The sequence below is a fragment of the Pleurodeles waltl genome, chromosome 6 (genome assembly GCF_031143425.1).
Source record: "Pleurodeles waltl isolate 20211129_DDA chromosome 6, aPleWal1.hap1.20221129, whole genome shotgun sequence".
NCBI classification, from domain to species: Eukaryota; Metazoa; Chordata; class Amphibia; order Caudata; family Salamandridae; genus Pleurodeles; species Pleurodeles waltl.
In genome coordinates this window covers 1661519863-1661546355 of record NC_090445.1, presented here as the reverse complement: position 1 = coordinate 1661546355, position 26493 = coordinate 1661519863, and the positions used below count along the sequence as shown (strand labels likewise).

Here is a 26493-nt window from a genome sequence, read left to right as displayed (position 1 = left end):
TATAATGTATTTCCTTATGTATAAAAGAGGTAATACACTGAAAAAGTAAATAAAACCAATAGTTTTTGTTTTCACGACTTAAAAGTGTCATTTAGGTTTTTGTGGCTCTACTACAACCGCTTTGTGAATAATAAACAGGTGCCCGTAACTGTAGTACTCTAGCATAGGTATTTTTCATAAATGCACATGCTTGATCGATTTCCCATCGTCAGGCTGGGAAACCATCAGCAGTCATTGTTAACAAAGCAGTGTATAATTACAATCAACACTGAAAGTGACAAAAGACTGCTTATAGCCTGTCCACATCTTTATGTGTGACCTAAACTTCAGGTGATCAGCTGCTAGGACCCAGTCTTCCCCTCACATAAGCTGCCAAATACTAGAGTTTCTGGCTCACAGCGTGTCACTGATCGAGCTACAGCCTTTTGAAATGAGAGGCAGGTGGGTCATAGGTGAACCTTTGAAAGATTCCAATGCTGGAGAAATGCAGTTACCAGTAAGTAATTCTTCTAAAGAACTGGCATATTTCATAGATTCCATGCTTGAATTAAGATTATCTAAACTGTACAAGATCCAGTGGAGGGAAAACATTATAAAAAGTGGCCTCCAAGCACTGCTTGCATCAATGCAGCTTCTTTCTTTGCTTTCATACTGAAGCAATAATATCTTGTGAAAGCAAGAGTCATTATCCACGTCACTGCTGTATAGATCTCTCTACTGCAAGAATGATTACATAGGCCCTACCTGGCCATGCCTGCACCACTTACTTGTGCCCGATCCTCTGACTAGGCCTTGCTGTGCTAGCTCTGGCATTGTCCAAGGCTCCCAAGTCTCATTACACCCCCCTCCCGTCTTGTCTCGCACTCTGTGTGACTGCTTTCCTCTCAATCTCCTGAAGTCACCAACATCCCCGTCGCAAGACCTCTGCGACAAATTGGCCACTTTTTTCCACAGCAAGATTAACGACATTTATGACGGCTTCCTCCAGCAGAACCTGCCTAGCATCAGAACCTACGACCGACCCAGTTCCCCAGCACCCCATCCAAACCATCCACAGCTGGTCCACTCTCACCACAGAAGAGAATGAAAGCATCATGAACAGCATTCACTGCAGAGCTTTCACAGATCCCTGTCCTCACCACATCGACAACAGAGCTATCGCCCCCAAATTCTGCAAGATGCTGAACTGCTCTATCAACAGAGCCACCTTCCCCGAAGATTTGAAACATGTTGAAGTCCGCCCCCTCCTGAAGAACCTCACGGCCGACCGTTTAGTGCTAAAGAATTTCATCTATCTCGCTACCACCCTACCTGGCCAAAGTACTGGAAAAAGGCATCAACTCACATCTGCAACAATTCATCGAAGACAACAACTCTCTGGATACATTTCAGTCTGGCTTCCGCAGCAACCATAGCACAGAGAAGGCTCTTCTTGCAGCCACTGACGACATCTGCACACTCCTTGACCACGGCCACCCCGCAGCACTCATACTCCTTGACCTCTCAGCAGCCTTTGACATGGTCTCCCACAGCACCTTATGCACTGGTCTCCATCGCGCAGAAATCCGTGAAAACGCCCTGCAATGGATTCACTCCTTCCACTCCGGAAGAACACAGAGTCAGACTCCCACCCTTCATATCCAAACCAACAGAAATCAGCTGCGGAATCCCTCAGGGATCCTCCCTGAGCCCAACGTTCTTCATCATCTACATGGCTCCGCTTGCAGCCATCATCAGAGGCCATGGAATGAACATCGTGTTTTACGGTGAAGAACCGGAAAAAGTAAAGAGGAAATTTCACACCGGAATGGAAGCCGTTGCCGCCTGGATGAGGGAGAGCTGCCTCAAGCTCAACTCAGACAAGACCGAGCTCATCATGTTCGGAAACTTCACTTCAGCCTGGGACAACTCCAACTGACCATGCCCGCAACCTAGGAGTCATCCGCGACTCTTCCCTATTTTCAAATGGATCCCGGTCGACTGCCGCAAGACAGTCATCCACACCTTAGTCACAAGCAAGCTCGACTACGGCAACGCACTCTATGCCAACACCACAACAAAGAACATCAGAAAACTACAACTCATCAAAAAACGCTGCTGCCAGACTCGTCCTGAACCCATTCCCGACAGGAATGTCTCCCAACACCTGAAGATTCTCCATTGGCTCCCAGAGGAGAAGCGAATCAACTTCAGGCTACTCACCCATGCCTACCAAACCCTGCACAGCATCGGACCGGCCTACCTGAATCATCGCATCTCGTTCCATAACCCCACCAGACCCCTTTTCTCCACTCAGCAGGAGCTAGCCACCGTCCTACACATCCGGAAAACCACCGCCAGAGGAAGATCTTTCGCCTACCTCGTAGCTAACATCTGGAACAACCTGCCCACGCACCTCAGACAAAGCCCATCACTCACCATCTTCAGGAAACACCTCAAGACATGGCTTTTTGAATGAGGCTATACCCACCAGCAACACCTTGAGGACCCTCACGGGTGAGTAGTTGCGCTTTATAAAAACTGATTGATTGAATCTTGCTCTCACTCTTTGCTCTGCTTTTGCCTTACTTTGTGACCGCTTTCCACTCACTCTTTGCTTTTGGTCACTTTGCCTATTTGTTTCCTCCCATGCTTGCACACTAGCTCCTGCTCGAGTCGCCTCTCAGTCACTCTTGCTTTTAAAAATTTTTTTGCCTTTTTTTTTTTTCTATTTTCCTTCCCTCCTTCTGCTTTTTGTGCCCTGGACTGGCCCCACTTCAGCCTTTTCACATTTCCCCACTTTCTCTTCTAATCAATTTCCCCAACTTAACTTGTGACCTTACCACATTTTTTTGATCATGCTGCTCTGCCACCTGCTTTTCCCACCACACCTGCCGCCCCTGAATCTCTGCCCACGAACCAGAGAACTACCCCTCACTTAAAAGCAGCTGCAGAGCAGGCACACCAAAGGCAAGCCCATCTGCATCCTGCCAAGCACCAGGACCCCTGACCCTCAAACCGTACCCGCATAATCTTCTACTCCACAGTCCTCCACTCCCTCAACACTTTTCAGCACAGGAGCTAAGCCTCTTTCGCTAACACCAATCAAAGGTGTGTCCCCTGCCGCTACACCTGTGTTCCTCGATGGCCAACTCCCTAGCTGCCACCCTCTCATCACATAACTCATATGACCATGTAACCCACATCTCTCCCTCACACTGCTCTCAACCCACCATGTCCTGCCTCCTCCTTCACACCCCTTTCACTCGCCAGACATGCCACTAAAATCTAGGATCCCTTTAATGACTGCTCATCTGACTACAATCTGGCTCACCCAGACATCGCCAATGTGATCTCCCCAGGTACAAGATAGTATGACAGGTCATAGCCTGCAAATCCAGAGGAGCACTGGCCATCATCTTCAAAGAGAACATCACCATGTCCGCAAACACCAGCGACAGCACGGAACAATCTAGCTTTTAAACTAAACATCACTAAAGACTCCACCCTAGGGGGAGTGCGAATGCCCTCATCTACCGGCCCTCCTTGATATCGAGGCAACTTCAGAAATAGCAGTGCAGTGATCATTGCCCCTCTGGTGCTCAACTCGAGCTACTTCATCCTTCTCTGCAACCTCAACTACCACTTGGAGAACATCATAGACCTCCATCACCAACAACCTCCTGGAAGACCTAACCACAATTGGGCTAGCTAAGCGAGTGAAGTGCCCCACCAAGGCTGACAGATGTCTCCTGGAACCCCATCTTCACAAACCTCAACATAATCTTGGCAGACAAGCCCACCCACCTCACCTGGACTGACCTTGTCCACTTTGACCTGCTCATTTCCAACCAACAAGAAAGAGCTCCTCCCAGATCCACCAATGAAACTGGAATAGGATCCCAGAAGAAACTAGCGAACCGCAACACCATGCGATCTTACAATACAGATCAACTTCAATCCTGGATCAGCTCTTCTGCAAAACGCTACAGCCCTGCTCAAGACTACCACCACTAGGTCTAAGCCACAAGCAAGCCTGGTACACAAAAGAACTAAAGCTCACCAAATGACACTGCAAACACCTAAAACGCTGAAGGAGACAAAACCAAGAAGAAACAGTCAAAAGCCCAATAAATCAGTCCTCAGGTTCTTCACTAGAAAATCAGATCGACCAAGTAACCACCACTGAGCAAATGCACTGAAAACAGCACAAAGACAGAGAATCTTTACCATTGTGAAAGATTTCACCTTTACTGCTGCAAGCTCCGCAGTTGTAACCCACTCCCATGACCTCTGCTCTCTACTAGTTCAGCGACAAGATCAGCAACATCTCCAACAAATTCGACCCCCAGACAGACGTTTCCACCATTGCAGCGTTTCAGCTCATCAATACTAACTCCCCGGAACCCACCATGACCGCAGTGACTATGTGCTCTATCAACTCAGGAGCACCATCTGACCCTTGCACACATCTTCACCAGAGGACTGAACCCCCATCAGCTCAATCAATCACTCGGCTCAAGAACAGGAAAGACATTATCAACAAATAACTAGCTGACCACCCAAACAATAACCACTTCCTTGCCCCACCTAATACAGTTTCAGGATCTACCACAGCACTGAGGCCACGTTCATCGCAAATACAGCCAACATCAGACTGATCATGGATAGAGGCGACATCGCCGTCCTCATTTGACTCAACCTATCCTCCCCTCTTCAGTGCCCTCTCTCGTTATATCCTCATTCAACACGTCCACAAAGTCAGCCTTCAAAAATCATCATCTACTGGATCCGCTCCTTTCTCACAAGTCAGACCCAGTTGGTCATCTTGGCTCCCTACACCTTGAATACCACCAACCTTATCTTCAAGGATCTTTTCTCAGCCCCACACTGTTCAATGGCTTCACTGGACCTCTTGCTAACATAATTTAGTCCCACCAAACAAGTGTCACCCCGGGCCTCTGTTCTTAATCTCTAGAAACTGAAGATTTGGCTCTTTACCTAGACCTCATGCAGAGTCTGTACAGCCCCCCCCCCCAACTCCATATCAGCACTGGATTAACATAAGATAACATAAGAGAGGAACATAAACTACGATGACAACATTCGATAACATAATGATTAGCTACTATAAGACAAGATAACATAACATTGCACAAGAAGAGTTACATAAATCTAGGGCTTGTATGGAATTTCACCTTATTGAAGAAATTTTAATATGGTTCCTTACAAAAAGAGCGCTAGTAGTTTTCTTACTCTTCTAGCTGACATTGCTGGGAAGAATTCAGTTTTCCATGAAAACTGTTGAATACAAGGTTTTTAAACTGGTTAGAAGGGTGGTCTCATTAACGTTGTTAAGTAGTGTTTGCTCCAAAAACTAAACTGGCACCAGTTTGGAAGCTAAAGATTTAGAATAAACCGCACATGAACACCAGAATGAGCCTTTCTAAGATGTTGCATACCTGTTGGGTGTTCTTAGGTACCTTAATATGGCCGTATGTGTACCTTAACTGAGGTGTGGTGCCCGTATTGGCTAGGTTCAGGAGACAAGGCAGAAACTGGCATTGCAACATTACAAGAGAATTCAGGTTCCTTTTTAAATACTATGTCCAATAGTGTTGCTGCTCTGACTGCTCTAAGGATTTGCATGCAGTCTTTCGAACTGATCAGGTGTCAAACTCTTTTCAGTAGGAGTGTACACCCTTGGGCTAGTCACAGCCCTAAGGTGAGCTACTCAAAGTAAACACTCAAGGAAGGGATCCACAATCTTGTGAATTCTGGGGCAGGGTTATGCCCAAATTGAGTATTTAGGCCTTGACGCAGGAGCACCCGACGACCAAAACCTGCTGCACCAGTGCTCCACGCCCTGGGTCCACAAGAACTGGTGGTGTTCCCCTGCTCCTAGGACACCCACCAACACACACACCCTCCCTTGTGAACTCCCAGACTTGCCCCCAAGTCCCCCTTTTGCAGCCTTTTTCCAGGTGCCCCCGACACCAATCAGAGTGTGCAAGGCACCCAATTTGACCAGCAATATTGCAGGAACAACTGTACTGCTGGTGTTTTTAGTGACCTTCCTTACCTAGCACCATACAATCTACAGGGGACTCCCGAGAACAATATGCAAGCACCCCATTGCAGTAAAAGTACTTTCACGTCTTTACCGCCTAAAAGCGCATTTGAGTAAAAACTGTTACTTACTTGCCAACATTTATACACTGCAACAATACTTTTTTTCTGGTGTTGAAAGAGTCTGTAAAAAAGTATCTATTTTTCTTCTTGTCTGTGAGTTCAACAAAAGCTTAGCACTATCCCTGATAAGCCTAAACTGCTCGCCCACACTACCACAAAAGAGAGCATTTGTGATTATTACTTTTAACCCCTGTAAACCAATAAGGCTTGCTCGGACTGTCTGCACAGCGCCCCCTTACATTGGTAGACTACATAGATAGCCAGCTTCCTACACCTACCAGTAGGAATGCCATGTGACTGCTACACCCCGTAGACCTCATTTCCTTATGCAACACTTCCTGTACATTGATTCACACACTTGAATAATTCATTGTATAGAGTGTGAGTGATGGAAGGTTTTGAAGGGAATCCTTGGAAGGTGGTCGTGGAGGAATCAGGGGGGAAGGAGGCCACTAGGGGATGGAAAACAAGACTGTCACACCTTGCGCCACCAGCGCTAAAGCCAGCCCAGAACAAAGCACTTCAACTGTTCAAATGGAGAGAGAGAGCTCCAAAAAAGTTCCTCTCACTGAACAGAAATGTATGAAAGATCCAGTGTTAGGGATTTACAGTTTCAACTACACTTGAAACTCATGTGAGGTCTTGGGTGTCCAACAGCAAGTCTCTTGTGGAAAAACACAACATATTTTCGTAATGATTCAAAAGCTTAACAGTAACTAAATATGAGCACCGAGGCACCTCAAGCTGTGCAGAGCTTACCGTATGCAAGTAAAAAAATAAAATAAAATAATTATATATATATATATATATACATATATATATATTTCAGCCACAGTACATTGTTTCACATTAGTCTTAAATTCCCTACAACATAAGGCTTAGATGCAAGACAACACACAGTGGCAAATACAAATGACTGAACTAATGACTTTCTGCAATGAGGCCAGTTCAATCTATGAAATCAATACAATTTTCAAATGACTATGACTTATTTCATAAAGCAGCTGCATAAAGCTATAGAGAGCCTGTACTGTGAAAGTTTGCAGTCTTTTGTGGAGTAGCACCGCAATGATTTAAATAGCGATCAGAAAATGCACATGATAAAGGGCATGCATCAGTTCTCACCCCCACATTAGAGCTGAGGGGCGGGAATAAAATAAGTAAAAGTGTTCAATTTCATACTGTGACTTACCAGCTCGAATCGAGAACATGTTGACAGAAGAGTTGGGTGGACCTCCGGGCCCAGAAGGAGCAGCTTGAGAGCCTTTGGGGATGCCTTGCGGAGGTGGAGGAGGTGGCTTGCTCTGTAAGCAGAAGTAACTGCTCTTGGCATTTTAATTGGCATACATTAGTATACACTTCCATGAGTTTTTCCTCACATGTTGTCCCAAATGAATAGACGCAAAAGATGTCCTTGTAGACTCTCTGGTTGCTTGGGCAACTGGCATTACTTTTTATTAATAGCAGTTGTAGTGTAAGAAAAAGAACCTGGAAACAGTGAGCTTATCAAATGGCATAAGCAAAGTTTAAATTGAATTGATCAAACAAATGCAAGGTGAAATAACATGAATAGCTGCAACTCGTGATAAACGGTTAAACAATTAGGTGCTTGACTTGTGCAAGAAAAATCAAAATTCTTCTTACCTCTTCTCCTTCTGGCTCATCCATATTCACCCAGCGTTGTTTCTTTTCATCCCAAACTATCTGTGAATAAATGGACAATGTTAAGGTTAATTTTAAACCTACACACTCTTTCTCTAATGAAGACATAAAATAACTAACAAGCAAATAGTATGAGTATTGGCCTGCACGACTCTAGACTTCAAGTGTCACCTCACACGGCTAAACACTCACAGAAAGGGGCTTGTCAGAGTTGCCGCCACCACCACATGCACAAGGCACAGACAAACCGTGCAAATGGTCACAAAATAAAGTGTATGCTATGTAGTGAGGTTTTGAGCGTAGACCACCCAATGCAGCTAACCAAGGAGCTTGTTTTTCTATTCATTTAGTTGTTTTCGATGTTGTGTTTAACACTATAATGAAAAGGAAACTAACTTTCACCTTTTACATATTTTAGCATTTCCTTCCAAAAGTCAATAAAAGCGGTTAATGGAAGCAGGGTCATCAAGCCTTAGAACCAAATCCAAAGTTTTGTATTATGTACTCTGTACTTTAAAGTTCTTACATATCTGTTCATGTCAATTTTTAAAAGCAGTTTTATTAAAGTGTTCAGTCAATTATATACAAACATAACCAAGATATCTAATCATGTCACATTGTTTGTTACACTGTGCTTGCAATTCAAAGAAATATACAACATACAGCTTCTCACCTTGTATTTACAAAGTCAAAGGTGAAAAAGAGCATTGAAAATGCATCATCAATGCAATGTAACTCATTTGTCTAGCTCCAGTCCTTTAGTGCTCACCTATATGTTTTCTAAATCTAAAACCTGTGCAAAGGAAGTAAAATGTCAGCATTCGTACAGTTATCTCCAAATTGATGTATGCTCAATGTACTGCAGATGAGCTGTTGGTGTATCAGAGAGACCATCCTGCTGATCTGGCAGATCATTTGTGAGTCCTACTGTTATGGACCCTCTCTGAGAGAGCACCTACGTCCTCCGGGCCTGGGCATGAATGATCGCATGTCTCAGTTCTGTGATTACATGTTACCATGCCATTTTACCAGTCTTGTTTTCTTTTGAGGTGGGGGGAGCAGTAAGTGGTTCCGCATCAGTGCACAGCAACCCTACGTTTTGCCAACAATAACAATAATGCCAATGCCATAAATCGTTTGATTCCACAAAGGATTCATTTCACAGCCTAATGTGAACGTCAGTGGCTTTGAATTGATTCGTCTGAGAATAACATTTGATATATATTGAATCATCTCATTCCAGTAGAGCAAAAAAGGAGGATATGATCAAGATAGATGAAGAAACTCTGATTGGGATGCTTCACATTGCGGACAGCTATGTGACTTGGCAGAGTCAATTTCATGTAGGTTTCTTAGGCGTGTAGGGGGTATGTTCTATGCAGCAAAGGTGCTTATGTTGAAGGTTAATGGAGATAGTCTTAGTTTGCATACAAAAGTATTTCCACTTTGCTTCTGTCAGTTCTCCCCTGATCACAGACTCACCTGACTACCTGCTATGAGTGAGGCCTGCTAGTTTAAGAGTGGAAGTCAACCTATGCAGCCTAGATTCCCACAAGGTGGAGTCCATGGCTCCGATTAATAGGGGTAGTGGCTCAAATTCAGACGGCTCATCTGGGAACTTAGAAGCCTTCTCCAGTATTGCAGGTCTTACTAAAAATATGAAAAGACATCAAGGAGGGTGTGGTCACTTTTATTCTGAACTGTTGCAAAGTAAGAAACGTCCACTCAACATAAAGAAAAAGATTGGCTAACACATCTTTAGATAGTGTCTGTATCACTTTGTGTTGTAAGTGGGAGTAGTGGATTTTGGGCTGTAAGAATCACTAGTAAGTACTGAAATGGTATATAGGGTTGTGGTGATAACATTTTCCATACCCAACAAATGCCACCACTGTGACCACTTCCCTACTGGTCTTGGCAGACCTGTGAGTAACCGGATTCTAGGGGGAAGCCATCTGTCCATTTCCTCACAAGCATGAGAAAGGGGAGTCACCTCTCAGGATGGGACCAATATTGAACATGAGGGCAGTGCGCCACTAAGTAATATTGCTCAAGATCGGACACCTAAAACTCTCTCTTGTGCAAAATAGTGTCATGGTTTTTCACCTGTATCTTCGTCTGCCTGCCACCCAGAAAAATTGTGTCAGCAATGATTTTAGAGTTTGAAAGAAAGCCTTATTAAGCAGAAGAGGTCTGTTCATGAATATATATAAGAATTTAGGAATAATCACCATCTTTATAAGGCCTGTCCACCATTAGGGCAAGGGGAATCAAGCTTCCGATCTGAGTATCTGCTTCACAGCTAGGCTGGGGTGTAAATTTACACTGACCTCCACATATTGATGCAATGCGATCTCCAAGTACTTGACCAAGTTGTCTACCTATGTAAATCGGAATTTCGAGCATGCTTTTTACACTGGAGTCATTGAGTGGAAACAACTCTGATTTATTCCAGTTACTGAATATGCCTGAGAAACAAAGAAACCCAATTACTTCCTAAATCTTGTATGGAATGTTACCTGGGAGTTTTTAGACAAGCCACAGGATATCATCAGTGTACCTCAAGAGGAGAAGCAGTCCTCATCTAAAGCACAGGCCCCGGTGCAGATGGTGCTCCAGTACACATGCCAAGTCAGATGATCCATAGCTAAGACAAGAAAAGCATGTCTGGCTGGGGGCAGCACTTTCTAGTTTCCCCAGTTACAGGGAACAGGTTCGACATCCATCCATTTACAGAGACCCTGGCTACTGATTTAGTGTAAAGAAATACAATTATTGTTAGAAATGGCTTCCCTAGGCTATATCTGTGGAGCATGGCTGTCAGTAGTGGCACTGTAAAGAGTTGAAGGCCTTTTTTTGACGGCAGCTGCCTCTAGTCTAGGGTTCAAATGGTGCAGCACAGCAAATACTGTTAACCGCTGTTGAAATCATCATTAGGTCTCACTGTCAGAACCTCTTGAAGAGTCTGGAGAACTACTGTGACCTCTGATGCGCTGTGATCAGTGTCCTTGCCCACGTTTTGTTCAAAAGAAGCGTCTTTAGTATTTGTGGCATATTTAGCGGAAATTCCTGCCACTTTCTTCTTTTTAAATTGTGGTTTGTGCTGTGGAAGCTTCTCTTCCTTTTTATGACGATGTCAGCAGAGCGTTAGTAGTTCTTTATGGGTGAGCACAAAGTGCTCCGTCCATTCTGTAATCTCTCTTTGGGCTTGAAACCACGCCCATGCCTCGTCAGTCACTTACATTGGTTCATGGGCTTGCCTTTCAAAATCCGCTTGCTTTCATTTGTGAAAGGCATGTATACGTCATGCCTTTTCCGGTGTTTAGCCGACCTACACAGCACCAGTAAAGTACCAAAAACATACGAAGCTCGATGTTTTCCACGCAGTGTGATTGCACTGCATTTTACATAGCGCAATCGCGCTGCGTTTTGTTTTTGCTTTACAACGGTAATAGCTCTAACTCGAACAAATGAGACCCGTTGCATTGAAAATGCTTGTTTTTCGGTGCCACATACTCTTCCTGTCTGTGCACGTCTTGTCCCACACTCTGAATTTATGTCTGATGAGTCCTGAAAAGAACAAGACATGTATCAGATTACTGATACCCGTCAGGCTGTTAATTTGTATCACGGTTATGCAAATTATAACGTTTCTCAGAGGACTCCACGGCTGCAGGGATTCACCCCATGTTTCCAGTTTTTCTTGGTGGTATCTGAGTCAGATTTTGTTTTAAGTTGTGGCTTAGCAGGCCTGGTTCCCAAATTATCATTGCCCTTAGATGCAAAGGTCTCAGAAACAATTTTAGGTAGCTCAAGTTCCTGATCTGCAGGAGTAACTGCTGCAAGATGTTGGCATATTGCCAATGATGCTGCCTCCCCTCTAATAAAACCTTAAATTATTAAGGATACTGTGGCAAATTTGGCAATTCATTTCATCTCCAAATCCAGCGCAGTGGCCGCCCAGTGTTCATTTTGATTTTGTTTTAGCACTTCAGGCAAAACAACAATTGATGGGGTACTGTGCGTTATGCCACGTACGGCAGCAAAGACTGTACTGCAAGTGACCAGTCTTCAATTGGAGGAACTATGCCAAGCGGTAGACAATTGGGAGAATTCTACATTTATCTTGGGGTCCACTATGGGAAAACACTGCTTCAAGCTGACTTGTTTTTTTGAGCAATTCAAAACAGAATTTCCTGCCGTTTGGTGGGTATTTTACCCCCAGTGGCATTATTAGTCACTGGACTAATTGGCTAACTGTAGCTGCACAGCTTGAACAGCCCTAGCTGGGGCAGTACTTACTGTACGCATAACGAACTGCGCTAAACGTCTATATAGTCTAACTAGACTTGTTCGAATATCAGAGAGGTCAGCATTATTTAACGGTCCTAAACTGGCCAGGTCGCCCCCATCACTGCGGGAGACTCAGTATTACATGTGGAAGGGCACCTTGGAACCAATACTGAGTTTCCTGAAATTTCAACAGTGTGGTTTTCACCTTAGTAATATTCATAAGGTCTAAAATGACCTGATAGTGCAGCTGCAGTGCACGTGTGAAATACTTGTGAGTTAGCATCTACTGCAGGAAAATGAGCCCAGGAATAAAATATTTCACATTAAAAGTCTGTGTGTGCCTCATTTATGAAGGGACCGTCCCCCCGTCATTGGTGAGCCTACGTGCAAACAAATGTGCAGCTTCTGCCTGTCTGCATTGCTAGAGCCATGCTTAATGATTGGTATTCAAAGGAAGGCAAACTAAAGAGGGGTAAAACTTTTTTTAAAGGTTCAAGCTTACCAACCTCCAGACATAAATAGGTGCTTCCTATTGAGCAAAGGAGGCTATATTCAGTTTACCACAGGCTCTCCATGTAGAGAGAAAGGGAGCCTTGGGCATGCATGAGAAAACTACTCAGTAGACATGTTAAATAAGTACCTGCCATAAAAAGGTTGTTGGCACCATGTTATACAGTTCCTACAGATACGCAGAACTGTTTATTAGACCAACACGAACTGCAAAATATAGAGTTCACATATACAATCAGTGCTGTATCTCGGCTAGCTCACTGTACCACATCCAACTTCTTAACAGAACAGGGAAACATTTTGTAGGCAACATTGAACATGACATGCTAATTTAGAGGGAATCCGTGGAAACAGCTCTAACCCTTTTGTTAGTTACTCTTGCATGTCCAAGGTAAACTCAAGAAAGATACGAAAAGCATTTTCAAAACACTTATTGATATAATCTTGAATAAAAAGCATGTGCTGGGAGTATTAGTTGGATGAGACACACTAAGGTAATCAGCATTGTAAAAATGGTGAATAAGATAAACATTTAAAACATGGCAATTGTTGTTAATGTTTGTGTACTCCCATCTGTATCTAATGCTATGCTAAAGACAGCATAGCATGAGTACCCTCTGTCAGATCAGTTTGGAAGGTCTAAACCCCACACCTTGGTTTTGGGTGTCAAAGACATTACAGATTATACTCCTTGGCAGGATGGAGGTTGGAGTCAGCAGGGCTGCATCTCAGTCACAGGCCGTAAGGTTCCACGATAGTCTCAACAGAGAAGTGCTCCTCTTGCTCAATAATAGCACAGAAGCTGTTTACATAATAAGGTAGCATTCTTATCACACTGTGCAAGAGATGCAGCGCAGCTTATTCGTTTCGTCTGGCTGGAATGAGTTGTCTTCTAACAAGCACACCAAGAAAGCAAACAAGCGGCATTGTGTTCTCAAATGTGCGACCCTGGAACAAGTTGTTCAGACCACAGGGCATCACTGTGTATCAGACATGCACATACAGCACAGTCACAAACTAAAATGTTGCAAAGGTTACTACCAAAAGGAGATGTCAACTTTAAGAACATGAATCTAAAATGGCACACTACAGACCTATGAAGGAGAAAAACAGATTGGTCAGGGGAGATCATACAAGAGGCTTGCTATCACTTTTGCCAGGATATTGTTAGCAAAGTTGAGTAGTGACAGTGAGTAGAATGATGCACCTTAGGGCCTGATTACAACTTTGGAGGAAGGTGTTAATCCGTCCCAAAAGTGACGGATATCCCACCAGCCGTATTAGGAGTCCATTATATCCTATGGAACTCGTAATACGGCTGGTGGTATATCCGTCACATTTGGGACGGATTAACACCTCCTCCAAAGTTGTAATCAGGCCCTTAGTGTCTTTACCAGTGTTCGAGACTACTGCAATTATAGTCACCCACTATGTATATGGTAATTTGCCCGCTTCCAGGGCTTCTGAACATACTGCATGGAGATAAGCAGACAATGTGTTTTTGTATGCCTATGAAACTCAGAAGATAGGCCATCAATTCCAGGTGCCTTCCTGCTTCAAAGCTTTTCATAAAGTATACAGGCATTTACAGTGCTGAACAAACACTCCAAAGATCTCTTGACTAGACCTTAGGTTTCACCACTATCTCCTTCGGGTTCTAATTTCTGGGTCCGGTGCCCTTTCAAAAAGCCAGGCCAGTATTCTACCAGAGGATTTTACCCTCTCTGTGCTTCCTGGCCCATGCATGTTTTCCCTGGACGAAGAGTCACCTATGCCGAAGTGCCTTCTCTAAGTCAAGGTCAGCTTCCCTACGAACAGTGGGGTGAACCGGCCCGATTAATTCCACATGATTATTTGCAAGGTGAGGTGCCAGCCTTTTTAATCAAAGCACTAACTGGATGATGCTGCACTGAGGAGACCCGCGTATTGGTTCCATTGCGGGTCAAAACGTCAACAGTATCATTGGGTTTGCCTATAGACATTGATTTACATATGGCTATATTAAGAATTGATTTGTTATATGATGCGGATGCCCTGTCATCAGGATGTGTATATATGTAAAATTATTTAAACTTTTGCACTGAGCAGATTTTGCCTCATGGGCAGTCTACACTGATTTTTATACATAGGTACGAGAATGCTAGGAGCTTATATACCACATTGAACAATATTTTGGGCCCTTTTGTCTCATTCAGTAATTTAATATACTATCATACCCGTTGTGGAATTTGTGTCATGATTAAGACAGATCTTGTTTAAAGTCTACCCATGGGACCATGGTGTTCGTTCTGTTTTCCCTAGTAGGCAACCTCTGTATCTGCCTATTCATGATATCTGTAGACATTTTTTAATTTCTTTGAGGAAGTGGACTCAAGCATCGATCCAGCCCTAACTTCCAGACCCTTTACTCCCATTCCAAGAGCTTCAGTTCTATGTGTATTGCTTTTAGGATACCTGCATGTTTACCAATTATTATGCCTCCTATGTAGGCTTTGAATGCTTCTTTGGGTACAGAGTCTGAGTTCTGGTGGAAAAATTGTATGACTGCAGAGGGCAATTTATCACAAAAAAACTGATCCCGGAGAGCTTCTGCAGTAATCTGTTAGGGCCACTCACACTAAAGCACTGCAAATGGATAAAGTCATGTTTACAAGGAAGTGATCAGATAGTGTTTGGGACAGGTAACGTACGTTGGATACATGCAACACAACCTCTTGCGCTACTAATCAGTAGTTTATGGGCAACATGTTATTTTGTTGGGATAGAAGGAATACTACATCCCACTGCCATGAGATTGTCTCCACACATCAATAAAACCTGTCATCTTCATTGTTGCATGTAGTATTTCCACAGATTGTGTAGAGTCTAAGCCCTTATCCTGGTATCTGTCTAATTCCATTTTCAGCACTAGACTGACATTCACCCCTCCCTAATTTACTCAACGTCAGTACAACAGAGTATGGTAAGGATGGTATCAAAGAAAATGGGATGGTCAACATTTGTAGCATGTGTGTTGATCAGCGCTATCTTCCTGTTAAGTGAACTCAGAAATCCAATCTGTAGCTCTCATTTCAAGTGAGTGTTCTGGGCCACCCTGAAATCAAGTGAACTGTGAAGTAGTAAGCACACTCCTCTGGAGTAGGTGCTAAAGGCAGGGAGAGATCTATGTTGATGCTGGCATCTAGCATACCTAGCTGTATCATGGGTCTAGGGGGTGGGTCTAGGTGGGGATCTAGCTATGTTGTGGGTGAAATGTGAGGATAGTAAGGTTAGTGTTCTATTAACGGGGACCATGTGCCCAGATGCCAGGTTTGCTATCGCTGTGAACTTAAGCTGTCATTTCATTAGTTAGTTTTCCTGCAAAGTGACACTTTGTGACATGTATCACAGTCAACTATTCTCTCAACTACCTCCCAAACTCCTACTGATCCACCTGTCAGTCCCAAAGTTCCCATTATATCAATATACCCAACCATCTAGGTTTTGCAGTGGTGATACACATCGCATGGGCTTAGTGTGACTGTCCGTGCTCTGAAAAGGATTTTTCTATCTTTTGATGATCATCGGGGCACCACACACACACATTGTCCTACAGAAGGTGTCTGGTCCTCACCCCGGTCACAGTTTCTGCTGATAAAGGAAAGCCCGAGGCAGAGTCCCAAACTAAGGCACTGCCCATTTCCATCTCAAACTGGTCTGGAGTAGCTCCTAGGTTCTGTCCGTGCAGCCTGGTTCTCCTCAGAGATGTTATTCTCCATCATTTGATCTCGTCTCAGAACCTTGCGAGGATGATCAGTGCCTCGGTGTGGGTGGTGTCCTCTGAGCAGTAGCACATTATTTGCAGGACTGGACAGCCCTCAATGCATGAATATAGGAGGTTTCCTTTAAAATCAACCTTTAATCTGGCTGGGTACAGCATCGCCTATTTGATGCGTTTCGCCTGCAGAGTGATAGCCCTCTGTGAACCTGTGTCCAGCTTCTGGACAGCAACAGTGAAATCTGGATATATGGCCATGGTCTAATTTGTTCTTTGTCCCTCGCCATTCTCTGTACACCATTCCTTTAAATTGAATAGACTGTCAATGATTGGGCAGGTTTGCGACCTTGTTGGTGGCCTATGACCAGGGAATTAGTTATATCAAAATAAAGGTGTCAGAGTAGTTAGACCAGCCAAACAAATCACCCTGGATGTTTTCCACAAAAACATGTGAGTAGCCCAATATTGGTTGATGCGGCGACACCCTCTAGCCTTATGTTACGGCATTGAGATTTGGATTGTAAATCTTTATTTTTCACCACAGTGACAGGTTTTCCCATTTACAGTAATTTCTCTGTGTTTGTCATTTTGTCATCTTCCAGGCCTAATACCCTGTGTTGAGTTGGATGTAGCCAAACATTCTGGTGGTCTATGCTCTTAATGAGATGGGTTAAGACCTGAAATATCAATGTTACTATCAATGGATGTGAGGCTGGCTTGGAAATCAAGTTAAGACTGCTGTTGTATCTTCGCTAGGACCCCGTATATCCGAGTCCTCTGACCCAGTCTCAGGATCTAGTGCAGCTGTTTCACTCCTCTGCTGTTTTTGCTGCTTGGAGACTAATTTGCTTAGACTATGGTCCCCTTTACCTAGGAAAGCAATCACAATGGTATCTCGGCACGTTGCTCAATATTCACAGGTCAGGTTGATGCCCTTTCCTCTAGATTACCCTTTTGACAAGAAAATGGAATGGGAGATTAAAGCCAAAGCACAGGTTCTCAATTGCTCAACACAGGAACCAGCAGCTGGATGGTCATCATTCCTGTGGAGTGGCTGCTTGACTATGCTCCACTCTCTCTAGGTTTGTAGAAGCTAGTACATAGTACAATAGGTAGGAGTTTCTTCCAGGCACTGTAGACCTTCAGTCTTCCACGAGAATTGGCTCCTCTGCCAGTCTGTCATACCTTCATTACCCATCTCATATGGGGAGCCCAGTCAGGTCCTTCACCAGATAGGACTAATGCCCACATCTTCGGGTGCTTGCACTCAATCCCCAGCCCTGCAGTTGCACACTGCCAAAGCAGTCAGTCCACAGGAACACAGAGGAATCAGTCTTCTGCTAGCCCAGTTGGCGGAGGTGTTCAGCAGTAATGGAACTTGTGGATGGACGGTTGGGTGAGGGGGTGATGGGGTGCAGGTGGTTTGGTTGGGTAAGGACAATTCATTGCCACCATCCTGCAGGTGTTGACTATTCTGGTCCTAGGTCTGGTCTACACAGTAAGGTTGGGCCATGAGTAGTATGTCTGGATGTGTGGGCCCATAGGCCTTGGGGGAACCAAATCACACCAGGCCAAGGTGCATTTTTCAGCCTCACTGCTAGCACTCTCTGCCTGAAAGGGGCAGGCAAGCGCTGAAGTAAGCCACAGGTTCACCAGCTGCCCCCGATGTGGTCAGGCATCCAAGGCTCCCATCTACCAGTGGGCCGAGATCCATCCTCTGCACCAGTAACAGGCCTCGGCGATCACTGTAGCTCCCCCTCTACCCTCCCAAGCTGTTTGTACTCTATGACTAATCATACTTCCTCATTTATGCCTCAACAAAATGCCCTGATACCATGGTTATAGAGAGGTTTACAGGCACGGATCCAGAGCTACGTGTTATGCAGCCATCTTGGCTGTGGCGTAGCTACACCCCTCCATTTGGGTCACTTACAGATCTGTTCTTGTCATCTGGCAAGTGAGCTTCGTTTTTTCCTTTCCCCATCAGCCAGCCAATTTTCAGTGGAAACCAACTTCCACCACTCTAAAAACAATTGAAAGTGAAAATAAAATTAAAATAAAATTAAAACCGAAGGAAGTTTTCAACTGATTTCTTTCTAGTTTCTCTTGCAATAAGTAGCTAGTAGTTGGAGACATTAAATAAAGAATAGTGATAATTCAATTGACAGGTGGCAAAAATGTAACCTTATGATTATGTAAACCTAAAACATTAGTGTATGATAAAAATCACAGTCCAACCAAAGTAAGGAAGCACTGACTAGACAAACCAGATGACCTGCTTGGCATAATATGTGACTTACTAGGGAAACATGTATTTCTGTTAAACGAGTGACACCACACCATTTGGTTTTGAGAATGGAATCTACTCTGTTCTTGCAGAACTTTTATTTAGCTCCAGAGTTTTCTCATTGCTCTACATTGTCAACAGACAAGACTAAAGATATCAGAATGATGTACAAAATGGCATGAGATCGCAAACCATGACTAAGCACAACTTCAGAGTCAGCTACCTTTTCCTGGTATGTGCAAGCTATTTTCTCCTGGCAAATTTGAAGCATAAATGCTTTCTTAAAAGAGAACTTTGAAGACTGAAGAGTGGCCATAGAAAGGAAAACCAATGGTGGATAAGGGATAAAAATAGGTCAAGCTTGCGCATGCCCGTCTTAAGAGTCCTAATAAGGGTTTATAATGCAATCTCTGAACACCACCCTTTGTTCATACTAACCATATACAATTCACCTTTCTTGTTTGAGGGGAATATTTATTTTGTTTTAAATCAAACATCAGAACAACCCATGGTCATATACTCTGGTCCCAATGTTGTGGATTTGGACTTTTATGGTTTAAGTGTCAATTCTTAGTAGATTCTGCTATGCCCAAAATGTATGAAAATACAATTCACAATTCCAGTTCACTTACTGCATTCTGAGGCTTTACATACTTTGACTCTGATGGGTCAGATATTGCAGTCAAAAACAATTAGGCCCGTATTTATACTTTTTTTAGCGCCGCATTTGCGCCGCTTTTTGACGCAAAACGGCGCAAACCTACAAAATACAATGGCATTTTGCAAGTTTGCGCCGTTTTTGCGTCAAAAAACGACGCAAATGCGGCACAAAAAAAGTATAAATACGGGCCTTAATGTGATGTCAATGAATGCTCTGAGTAAATCTAAATCTCTAGGCGATATTCAGTTCTGCAGCAGCATTTCGAACAAAACAAATTTCAACATGTGTACTTCCCCTTTTTAACATGTGATACTACTATGTCAATTGAGTGCCTTACTAAAAGGTGATTTAGTATCACCCAGAGTGCTGCAAAATAGTTTTTCTGGATGTTTGGCATTGACCAAATGTGATGGTAATGAATAATCTACCACACATATTGAGAGAGGTCAGACTTATTTTAACTAAGTATCTTTGAAAAGACAATGGCATTTTGCACGGTTAGACTGATGAAGAGACCTGATAAAGACCAAAAACTCTGCCATGCAGGGCTGCTGAATGTTGGATAGGTTTCTTAACAAGGCATATTATTCCAAGAGATTAAAATTTAGTTTGGACAATGTAAAAATATAAATGGTGTATTAAATTCAAACACAATAAAATAAGAAATGCATCCTCGCAATACAACCTGCTATAGTCTATTAAATTTCTTAATAATTTCCAACAGGGTTAAAAATGTAAATACCTCCAACCTAGCCAACAGCAAACGTTCTGCTGCAAAATGCACATCAGATGGGGCACTTGAAGTATCTCCATCACAAACCATGCTACATTACTGTGGATACTCCTCTATACACAAACCTTTTCCCAATAGAGAACATATTTGCTTTCTCCAGTCCACTTTAAAGTGCCTTAACAAAAGGCAAAGCCATTTTTTTCCATTTAACACATATCCCGGCATCTACCTCTGCAACCCAATAGGCTTTGTCTCTGAAACCCTCAGCTCAATCAGGGTAGCTGTGGCACTGAGCAGCTAGGCTTATGCAGAGGAACTAGTGTAAAGCATTTAAGCAGCATCAAAGCAATTGAAGTCGACACGACAATGAAGAAATCAAACACCAATATATAACAAGCACTGGCAAAGCCAATGTCTTGCTTATGTGAGATGTATTGGCTTTGCAATGATTTTAGCCATGCTGCAAATGGCTAAAACTAAAGATAAAAAGCTTTATGACACAGACCACGCTGGCTGTTATAGCATTTTTTTCTTTACTTGCAGCTATGCGGCCCTGAAGCCAGTTCTGCTGCATAATCTATGCTATAATGTCCTTGTAGGTCTATAGTTTGGGGGCCGCAAGCAAGCGCACTCCAGATCTTTGCCTGCGGCCCCTGTTCAAAACAGATAAGCATTTATTTCCAACTTTATTGATGTAAAAGAAACCAAGTAACTAGGATGTTGTGTATAGTTAACTTTTGGGCCACCTTCATTTTTAAAGTCATTCTGCAACAAATGTGTAAAATATGAAAAAGTCCCTTAAAAAAATCTAAAAAGGTATTTTATTCACATGTAGAACTATTTCCTCTTAGTTGTAGTACATCAGACTAAATCAGTGCAAACGTTCATGCTTCCACCATTGTTACAATGCCAATAGTGAACTTAGAAGAAAGTCAGTTATGTGCACCCTTTGAATGGCCTGGGTTGCTACTTTACATGGGAACCATTTTAGTAAAATTCAATGTTGGAGACGTTTTTGTACAGTGCACATCCTGAAGGTATGTATTTCAAGATCGTATTACATATAATAATAAAGAACAAAAATTGTCAAAGCCTGTAGATTTCTCCTATGCAAAATCTGTTATCTTTGTCAATGTTTTTTGGCACATGTTGCAGATGACTAAAATAAAGATGTGCAGTAACTCAAAGAGCTGCTGACTTGGGAAAGCCGGTTGGAGTCGTGGTGTCAGCTCAACACCCTGGGATCCCGGCCAAATCATGTAATCTCCCCAGTGCAATAAAAAAAAAAAAAGTGTCTTTGTGCAATATAACTAGTGCTCTTCTAAAGCTCTGAAATATTTTACAGAACTTAAGTGCTTTTTTAAAAAGCTGCCCATACTGGAAAAAAAGTTGGCTCGTATACTTTTAGGGTTTGCCAGGGTCGTAGGTGAGAAGAAGAGGAAGCCTACGAGGGAGGAAGCTCGAGAGGGGAAAGGTGAGAAAGTGCTGCAGAGGGGAGGGAGGAGGCAGCGCACATATTGCCCTACAGGGAGCACTGGTGCGGTCGCTAGTAAGCATGGAGATATCAGCCACAGCTGGTTTTGAGTTGGGGGTAGTAGTAAAATATTGCAATAATCTGTGTTCAGTGCGTTTCCTAGAGCTTTTGGCCCCTGTGCCACTGCACCTGCTGTATCATTCGAATCACGGCGCCAGCAAAGTAAGTGCACTTGTGACTACTTTTTTAGTAGTAAAATTTTGTATTAATCGGTGTTCAATGGATTTCCTAGAGGTTTTGGCACATGTGCCGCTGCACCATTCAAAACACAACAAAAATCGGTGCCAGTGGGTTTCCTAGATATTTTGGCCCCTGTTCCACTGCACCTGCTGCACCATTCAAATCATGGCCCTAGTGCCTGAAAGATAATTGCACTTCCGACTGCTTGTTTAGTAGTAAAACATAATAATAATCTGTGTTCAGTGGGTTTCCTAGGGCTTTTTGCTCATGTGCCACTGCACCATTCAAATCATGACCTTAGTGCCAGAAAAGACAAAATGAGGAAATCATTCATATTCAGAGATATGTGTTCCGAAAAATGCACAGCTGCAGATGGAATACATAATTACTGTGTAGCTAAATATAAAGAAAAGCTTTCATAAAAAGTGCCTTTAAAAATGTACTCATCTCTCCAAAATGAGTTGCCACTGCTGTTTTAAATAAAGCATATGCTTTACACATGAAAGTGAAAACCAATCATTATTAAATTGTGTTACAATGCGGCTAGCTCTTTCCTGTAAAAAATATATTATCCTGTGCTTAACAGTGAATGGGCCAAACATTTTGTAAATTGCCTGAAAGTTTTCATACATTATTTTAGACACGCTCATGCTGTCACCTTCCCCGACAATGCCCATAGTGAACTTCATGCCCCACAAATGAAAGGCAAATGTTTTGTGCAGCTGAAGAACAAGGTACCTTTTGAGGTGGCTGTATCTGAAATAACAGAAAAAACAGTATACAAGCGGGGTGCATATGCTGACTTCCTCTTTCCAGGCTTCCTTGAAGACACAGCTCGACATTTGACTTTGCTCTTTGAATGTCCAGCAAATGTAACAAGACAAGTCCTGTTTATTACAGAAAACAAGTTTGTGGAAGAATACTGTAAACATCACTTGGGCACAGGGAAGTACAAACTCAAGCTGGGGAGACTAAAGCAAATAAAGCCAGCAAATGGAAACCCAGAGACATGAACCACAAACAACAATGCCAATGGCAAGCAAAGGGCAGAATGCATTCCATGGTCACCTTTCTGAAACTCCACAAGAGGTCTCTCATATACCACATAGCTATGCTGTCTGACAGGCTGCGACCCAATAAGCACAGCCTTCCCTCGACTTCAAAAGAAAAATGTGACTCTGTGCCTATTTAAAAATGAACTCGGGCTGTGAGCTAGTCTGAACATATCTAGGAACTACTGGCAGCAAGTGATCGACTGGTTGGAGACACCTGCCCTACACCCTCTTCTCTCACTTGAGTACTCAGCAGGATTGTCACAAATTCTCTCACTTTGAAGTCAGAGAAAGAAAAGTAAACACCAAGCTCCCTCAGCAGACAGAGCCTGCGTGCATTTGACCTCTGTCTTTGAATGCACGGCAAATGTGACAAGAGAAGAACAAGATTTAAAGGCCTGTTTACAGAAAGCAAGGCACAACAAGGTCGCCATCTTGGGAGTGTTTTAGCCTCATTCCTACAGACTGGCTGTGACTTATACACAGGAGTCTAGAGAGTGATGGGGAAGTGATCAGCACCTGTGACGGCGACTGTGAATTCTGAGAGGAGGAAGTGATAGAGTTTGCTCCACTTTTGTGCCCTATGATACACTACTCCTCTCATTGTAGCACCCTTGGGTTAACTTCTTTGCTCTAAAGGGTTAGCAAAATGACTGCCTCTACTAACTGACCTCTATTTGAAGAGGCCCAATTTACATCCAAAGGCTAGATGTTTTTTTTTTTTTTACCATCAAGCTTGCGGCTGTGAAGTACTTGGATCTGGAGTCACGACTCCTTTTCCACCATTTGCAGACAACACCTTTCACAATCTTCTTGCCTAGAACTAACCTATGTGCTTGGTTGGTGGCCCTCTAGAGATTTTCAAGAGAATGTTGTATTGCCTAGTGTTAAGCCCTACTCAACTCAGTGGGTTAATGCACTCACTGCGGAGGTCTTGACAGAACGAGAATGTCACAGTTTACAATTCTGACATAGCCTTTTCACTTCTTCAGATCTGCAAGGTCAATGCAAATGAATTGTAGTGATTTTGTTAAGAATGGAATCTGCTTTGCGGCGCTATGAAATGGCAGAACCTGCATTACCAAGCACTAAATTAAAAAACAAACAAAAAAACCCTGAGTAATTTACCTACACTGCCCCAACACGCACCAGACAAAAAAACCTAAGAAAGAGGGTATGGAGTAAGGGCCAGAGTCGCCAGCTTTGGAGCTGAGGAACATGGTTCGAGTCTCGGCGCCAGCTCAACATCCTGTGATTCTGGGCAGATCACTTCCTTGCTACCAAAAATTAATGTGTTCTTGGGTAATTTAACCGGTGCTCATGTAAAGCCCTGTAACATCTTTGTATCAAGTTCACGCTATATAAAACTGCAAAAAAATAAAAAACATTTAAGCACTCCAACACCCGTGTGTTGCGTTCATGTGACATAAAACTGCAAAATAAATTAAGCGCTCCAATACCTTAGTGTCAAGTTTGAGCTACATAAAACTGAAAAATAAGAAAAATAAAAACAGATAAAAAAAGACCACGCAGACATCGCAAAGAAACAGCAGGATGCCCAAAAATAAGAAGGAGGAAGAAACAACAAAGCCATGCACCACAAAGCGGTGAGGCAAAAGAGAAACATAGTGCGCCACTGAAAGTTTGAATCTATTCTAGTGCCCGTCTTCAAACTGTTTAGGATTTTATGTGTAATAAGGAATATATATTATGGTCCTTCTCTGTAAATGTGTGTAGCAAGTTCAAGTGCCAACACTTGGTTCCATGAGTCATGATGCATAAGTTTTCATTTATATAGGATTATTTTTGAGAGATGACATGCTTGTTTTAGACTGTCTCAGGGCCGGATCATGTAAATGTCACCAGTGACAGACTGGATACTGTGAATTAGAACTTCCTACCCTCGCAGCATATGATTTCAGCCAACATCACCTGGTGCACTGCATGAACTGTACAAAGGAGATTCCATCACGAGTCGAACACATTAACAGCCACTACCCACACTATGCTATCGCTACTGGTAGAACGGAGGTTAGCGTCCCAAATCAGGGTACGTTCTGCAAAAAGTCCCATTGTTGTAAGCAGAATGCGGCACTTCCTGGTCCGGCAACAGTTAAAATGGACACACGCCCGAAGATGGGGTTCAACCAGGGTCCTGGTCTGCCTCTTGCCTGCAGTATTCCTCTTGATGGAAAGAAACAACATGAAACTTCTTAGATTTCTTATTGAAAGCACCCTTTTTCCACTAGAAAGGATACAAATGACCCATCGGGATGCTAACCAACGGTAAATTCAGTGCCTCATTTAAGCTATTCTTATGGAGTACAAGCAAAGGCTCCAACCCTCTAAAATATCACATAAGGCACCAAGGACTTCCGCAGATTAACCTGCATGTTAAAGACAACTTTGGAGCCTCAAAAGAATTCGTAAGAGATTAAATCCTTTTTTAGTTAATTTTATTTCAATTTGTTATGTTCCTTTATAGTGCTGCAGACTAAGTGCTATATATAGAGAGAGCAGTGAACCACTCAAGAAAGGTGTGTAATAAATTATGCACAAATTAAAATATTACTTAATAGGGTGAAGGGGTTGAATGTATGAGGGGTTGCTTTAGGAAGGCGACAGGCTTTCAGGGATGACAGGAAGAGGTTAAGAGTAGATGGAACAAACGGGGAATGTGTCGCCGCTGTAACAGTCTATGATTCTGGGCAAGTCAATTATCTCTCTGTACCTAAAAAAAAAAAAGTCTGTCATTCGCATGTTACAAAATGTGCCAATGAAGGGTTATGTTACAGCCTCGTAAATGGAGCATAGGAGGGGCACCAGTGGGCTCTGCATTCCTTTTTCTTATAAACGCTCATTTTTAAGTCACAAGCTCGCTGGAAGACACAGTTTGACATCTGATCGCAGTCTTTGAATACACAGCAAATGTGAGGAGAAAGGAACTTGATTGTTTACAGAAAGGGTGCACGCTTCTGAAGGCTACTGTAAATGAGGTTTTGGCATGGGAGGAAGGAAGTGCACCTAGAGACCCCTCAGCCAGCAAATGAAAAGAAAGAAAAAGTGAGTTACAAACCACAAAGCTAATGGCTAACAGTGGGCAGAATGCATCCCCAGGTCAATTTTCTGAAACTCCCAGAGATGTCTTTTGCATACTTAGACAGCTATGCTGTCTGGTAGGCTGCAACCTAAAAACAGACTGTAATTGTGTACGAATTTAGACACTAGAACGAAGAAGAGCCACCAGAGGGCTCTGGAGATATGAATTTTACAAGTAATAACAAATCAAAACATTTTCATTTAACCACAAAAAAGTCTCAATAAATCCAAGGACTATGAAACAGGTACTTTTTCAAGGAAAACATCGGCAACTGCCAATGAGGTTGGGTAGAAGCACTTGAGGTGACCAACCCTGGTAGGGAGCTAGTTCGGGAGACTACAAAGGTCCTTAGAAACAGTGACCTCCACAGAGGAAGCAGTCTTCAAGCAGGTTCAGGCACTTTATCAACGTTGCAATGGATTCTTGTGCAATGATCCTGGTACAAGGGAAAAAGGATATTGAAGATGCAGTGGATGCGATGCGGTCGGTACACGAAGTTGGTGAGGGGAACTTGTTGCAGGCTTGATGTCCCACAAAGTGCTCTCCGGTCTGG

The 26493-nt window shown here is 43.1% G+C and overlaps 1 protein-coding gene across 6 annotated transcripts in view; it reads right to left on the bottom strand.

Moving 5' to 3' along the window:
• The window catches only part of SEC16A (SEC16 homolog A, endoplasmic reticulum export factor), a 300868-nt gene that overhangs the window by 76527 nt on the left and 197848 nt on the right, over positions 1 to 26493 (bottom strand). For all 6 annotated transcript variants that reach the window (XM_069241597.1, XM_069241599.1, XM_069241601.1 and 3 more), the window contains 3 exons: positions 18327 to 18416; positions 7816 to 7875; positions 7364 to 7475 (listed from right to left, as the gene is read on the bottom strand). In XM_069241597.1, the coding sequence (XP_069097698.1) occupies positions 7364 to 7475; positions 7816 to 7875; positions 18327 to 18416 (262 nt within the window). The remainder of the gene's footprint in view (positions 1 to 7363; positions 7476 to 7815; positions 7876 to 18326; positions 18417 to 26493) is intronic.